This window comes from Solanum pennellii, chromosome 4 (assembly GCF_001406875.1).
Source record: "Solanum pennellii chromosome 4, SPENNV200".
Taxonomy (NCBI): domain Eukaryota; kingdom Viridiplantae; phylum Streptophyta; class Magnoliopsida; order Solanales; family Solanaceae; genus Solanum; species Solanum pennellii.
This window is the reverse complement of record NC_028640.1, coordinates 68,489,819-68,495,313: the sequence shown is the minus strand read 5'-3', so window position 1 is coordinate 68,495,313 and position 5,495 is coordinate 68,489,819. Positions and strand designations below refer to the sequence as shown.

At 38.2% G+C, this 5,495-nt stretch overlaps 1 protein-coding gene across 1 annotated transcript; it reads right to left on the bottom strand.

Annotated features, from left to right (window-relative positions):
- Positions 1-479: 479 nt before the first annotated feature.
- Positions 480-5,163, bottom strand: LOC107016981 (sugar transport protein MST4-like). Its single transcript, XM_027916325.1, has 4 exons — positions 5,056-5,163; positions 1,854-2,173; positions 1,149-1,757; positions 480-1,055 (listed from the first exon to the last, which is right to left on the bottom strand). The coding sequence occupies exons 1-4, from the start codon at positions 5,126-5,128 to the stop codon at positions 627-629; spliced, it is 1,431 nt and encodes a 476-aa protein (XP_027772126.1). The 5' UTR covers positions 5,129-5,163; the 3' UTR covers positions 480-626.
- Between the last annotated feature and the right edge of the window lie 332 nt (positions 5,164-5,495).

Genomic DNA, 5,495 nt, shown 5'->3' with positions numbered 1-5,495 from the left:
CAAGCATGTTTTGGATATCGAGGAGGGAGTAGGGACTGAAATGCCATGATAATGTTACCAGTAGCATCCCTGATGATTCCTCCTATGCCAGGTCTTGAGTTTTCATGGTCCATGTTGGCTTTGATCTTGCCCATATCAGGTTTCATACAGCTGACTTGTTTCCATTTCACGACAGGTTTATACCTTTCAATTCTTGTATAAAATTGTGCCCATGTACCTGTAGTGTCACAGTTTGGGAAGGCAGTAAAGATGGCTGCCTTGATATCCCACAAGATATGCACCTGCATACTTGAAGTCACAAATTTTTGTTTATGATCACCATATTTATAACCTGTCCAACTTATCCAAATTTCCCAAGAACTGCAAATACTCTGTACACTCTGATAGACACATACAAGGTAAGTAAACTTCCTGTCCACTATTTGGGTCTGGAGTACAACTAGAGAAAAGAGCATTTTAAGATTAGTTTCAACAAGACGTAGGAAATCAATAGGGTAAATCCATAATTAGCTGATATGGGTTCTGTCATACAACAATACAACAGTACAACAATACAACATACATATATAAGTAAAGGTACCACAAAGTACACATGTTTTTTTTGACTTTCATGTCTATGCTCCTAGCTATACAATCTCATCACGATCCTCTTTTGGAAGAAATCTTTTCCAAAACCAATGGCCTCTCCACATATCTTCATTTGATTCACCATCCCTTTTCCGAGCCCTCTCAGGTAGGAATTTACATATTAACCATCCAACACAGAGAATACCCACAGCAAAAAAGGCGAAGACCCAAACCTTCATAAAGCAAATAATCCACATCATTGTTGGGTTCATGATCAGTGACATGAATGTGGATGCAGTCATCTCCAAAGATGCGCCAAGAAGTTCTGTTCCTTCGGGATATGACGCTGTGGTCCAATCACACGGTCCATTTAGCAATGAATAAAATCCCACTAGGGGCATGGCAAAGGCTGTGGCGATGTAGAAACTCCGTGCACTCAGTTGATAGATAAGATGTCCACTAGCCAGGAAAAGACCAAATAAACCACTCTAGAAATATAGGGAAAAAGTTATATATATATTATTTCAATAATAAAAATGTCTTTAAAAAAAATCTAACCAAGAAAAGAAATGTTGAAGTACCTGAGCTAGAAACATGCCTACACATGTGCAGATTAGTGTCCTCCGTCGACCGAAGTAGGTGTAAGTCGGATAGGTAAATCCCGCGACTCCAGTCCGAATTACACTAGCAATGAATGGCGCGAGGAAAGAGGCGTGGTAGGAGTATCCTATGGACCGAAGAAACATAGGCCCGAAGAATATTACCGAGTCTAAGCCTATAAATTTTTGTATTAGTTGGGCCAATATGTTAACCATTAGAAGAGGCGAATTGGACAATCTCTTCCATTGCCTCTTCTCTTCTCTCTCTATAGAGGCCGCTAAGTCTTGGAGCTCTGCTTCTACTGCACTTCTTCTTATCCTCCCTAGAGCCACTTTTGCTTCGTCCATTCTCCCTTTCTCAATGAGAAACCTCGGGGTCTCAGTAAGAAAGAGAGATAATGGGATTAGTGGAATGACCAAAAGGATACAATACCCAAAAGACCAACGCCATCCAGATTTGAGATTACGAGAAGCAGATAAGTTGATACCTTTGGTCAAGGTATTTCCATATTGTATCATAACAGTAAATAGAAGTGAGATCCATCCTTGCATGCGTCCTACATTTAGTTCACGACTGATGACATAAATCACCTGTAAAATCGTAAATCTCATAAGCATGATATGCAATGAAAGTGGATCGAGAACTTTAGAGTATATAAATGGACAATTAAAGCAAAGTATTCCAACCTGTTGTAAGAACGGCATACTACATCCAATGATCAAGAGGCCTAATACTGCCACAACGTCATTGGGGAACCAAGCCACGAAGACGCTTCCAACTAGGGGTAGTATAGACCCGATAATAAGTACCGGCTTCCTCCCCCAAGATTGGATAAGTGCACGGGCGACCCATATTGATGGAATGAATGAGACTTGTGGAATAGCTGTGAAGAGCGTGAGTGGGATGTTGAGATAAGTGCAGAAGTTATTTGTCGTGGCCTTCACCGCTCTTCTGTGAATAGCTTCTGAGAGTTTGACCAAGAAGCCATCCATGGCGATAGCACCACCTGCATTATAATTTAAAAAAAAAAACAGAAAAGTTTAGTATGGAGAATCAGGAAGTATATGTGAGCCAAAAAGAAGCAGGAGAATTGATTTGTGAACCAAGTATAGATGAAATGTAAATAAATCTCTTAAGAATTTACGGAGTTGCATTTCTAAGAAGGCTATAGTGTAATTTCGTGACTTCTGAATAACTGGAAGAGTGCTTGAAGTAGTCCAGATAGTCAATTTTCGGATAGCTAGACGCTTGTTAATTCTTAGCCATCCTTTGAAATATAATTGAGATTTTATGTGAAAACAAATTTGAACAAATTACCTTGTTAAAACACGGAACAACTCCAATCCATGATGCTAGATTAATTTGAAACTTTGACAAGTGGAACTCCACTAGCAATATGGTGGAGTTCAAACTTAGGAATTTCTAACTACTGGAGTTATGAACTGCCACATTTTCAAACTCTCCAGGATATTTTGATTAAGTCTATATTATGGTTCAAAAGTCCCAGAATAAGTTATGGAGTTTTGAAGAATCAAACTCCAACATCTTTTTATGCAGTTTTGACTTGTCACAATTCAAACTTCAACGTTTTTCGGGGTACATTTCACAAATGGTCACATTACTAAAAACTATTTTCACCAATTCGCTTAACTATTGTTTTCTAACACCAAATCACAAAACTTCTGAACCTAATAACACAAAAATTACACCTACTGGAAATTCAACTTCCGTTGGATCATACTTTTTTACTCTTATTTTAGTTTTACTCTACTAAATACAATTAAAAAATATATAGTTAAGTGATTTTGATGGGAAAATGTGACCAAAATGTATGAAATTTACCCCATTCTCCTTCATTAAATATGAGACTATTCATAGAATCTGTCAAGAAGTTGTGTTCCACATCAACAAGTTAGGAGGAAAGGCTGACCTAATATGTGTAAGAGGTGGGCTCTAAAACAGAGAGCAAGGAGACAATCTCTACATATTTTGGTATAACACTAAGGATTTTTCAGTAAGAATCTGGTCGGAATTCTAGTTTAGAATGTTCGATGTCTCTACTGTGGTTGGTGAATGTCTTCCACAACACAATTGGTCTCAGCCAATGCCATTGCTTCACATGTTTTGTCCTACTTACATTAGTCTCCTGTCGAGGTCTACAAAAAAATAGTTTTTGAATTCTGAAAATTCACTAGCTCAAAAAGGCGAAGGCCATTCTCTGAAGAAACATTCTCTGGAAGAACAAGGGACCTAGTAGATTTATCTTCTTTATTAGCTTTCATCTAGGTTTATTGATTTTGTGCCTATCATATGTGAATCTTCTCTTGGTTATAAAGGAACTAAATCAGTTGCTTGTCTAAGTTCTTTTAGTTTTGAGTCGGATTAACAAGAGTTAGTTAGCCGAATCACGGGAAATGGTTTCTAAAAGCCCTTGACAAAAGTTACTGAAACTTCCTCTCTCTTGAGGTACTTTGGAGTGAAAGTGTCTATTTTGGAAATATCAAGGAAGGATAAGAAAATTCATCTGCTATAAAATGTTTTTTGCACAAATAGTCTGAGACATAATCTTCTAAGTGTTTCACTGATGTGTGGTCGAATTGGTGCTCGGAAGGTAATCATGAGAGCAAAAGAGATGCACATACGTGTACATCATCATTCTGAACACTATCAAAATGATTATTGTAATCTCTTTTAGCACTCAATGTGCTTGATTGGAAGAAAAAGCTACCGAGAAGTAAGAAGATGTGTAAGATGTATAGGGGCAACTATGGAGAAAGTGAAACAGATGAAGGACCGGGTCTGCTATAAACGCAATGAACAGATTGAAGAAGGGGATCCTCAAAAGATACTGAGTGAGTCAACTCCATTCAAAGGGTTTCATAAAATTGAATGAAGGAAAAATATGGCACTTGGTCTCTCAGTCAGATATCAGAACTATCATAGGAACCAGGTGGGTGTACATAAGCAAACTTGATGAGCAAGGAGTTTTAACAAGGAACAAATCCAAACTGGAGATTCAAGAGCATAATCAGGAGGAAAACATTGACTGTGATGAGACTGTTGCCCCTATAATAAGGACGGAGGCCATCAGGTGATCACGATACTCATTATTTTTGCAGCCCTCGTGGGTTTCAAACTGTATAAGATGGATGGAAAAGTGCTTTTCTGAACGGATATCTGTAGGAGGTTTATGTTGAAGAAATTTCAAATGGTAGATGCTAAGCCTATTGATACTCATATGGGGACCAACTCAAAGCTGGATGCTGACAGACCTGGTCCAAATGTGAATGAAACTGATCATTGGCTCCTCGTTATATCTAATTACTTACAGGTTTGACCTTGTGTACAGTGTTGAGATGTGGATTGTCCCTAGGAATCATACTTGAAAGCTGATAAGAGAATTCTGGGATATCTAAAGAAAACAGGGACCTGGTTTCATTCTATTCTTTAGGAGACTCTTTTGGATTTGTTGCTCTTTCTACAGCCGAGGCAGAATATGTTGCAGCTGCAGCTTGGTGTGCTCAACTCATATGGATCAAACAGTCACTCAGACTATCCCTCTCCGTGTGACAACACAAGTGTTCTCAATATAACTAAGAATCCCATTTATCATAAATAGACGGAGCATATTGACGTGAGACGTCACCTCCCAAGGGATAACGTGAAAAAGGGAAAATATCCAAATTCAACGTTGCAAGACTGAAGATCAAATAACTGATACGTTCACTAAAACTCTGAGTAGGGACCTGTTTAAAAAATTAATGAAATTGGGGATACTAAAACCTAACAAAATGGATACTGCCTGAAGCAATCCCTTTATGACTATACAAAGAGAGCAGGTATCCTTGTTTTCCAGTTATGCTTGTTTAAGCAAATTTAGTCTTGTACCTTTTGTAGGTATGCACACATAGTGAAAGTGCTGAAGGAAAGGAGAGGTCTGGACAGAACCGAGCATTTTCATTCAAACTATAGAGAGGGACCCGATCTTTTCTCGAAGGTTAGCATTCTTAACATTCCACTTGAATTATGACTAAGAACTGTTGCTCATGCCATATATCAGTCAGCCTGACTTCTGACCGTTGTCTCATCCTCTAAATACCAACTCAAAGCTCTCTTTAGGGGATCCAAAACATCAGTTCACTTCTATTTAAACATCCATTTTCCTTCAAACTTACTCTTATAAATTCCTAACTTGTTTCAAATAAATCAGTCTAAAGTTCCCCAGAAAATTTCCTTTCTTCTCCTCTTTCTACAAATCGCTCAGAATGTCTGCACCTTTTCTCCCTACTACTGAAATGATGGATTTTATAGATGGAGTTGATCAATCC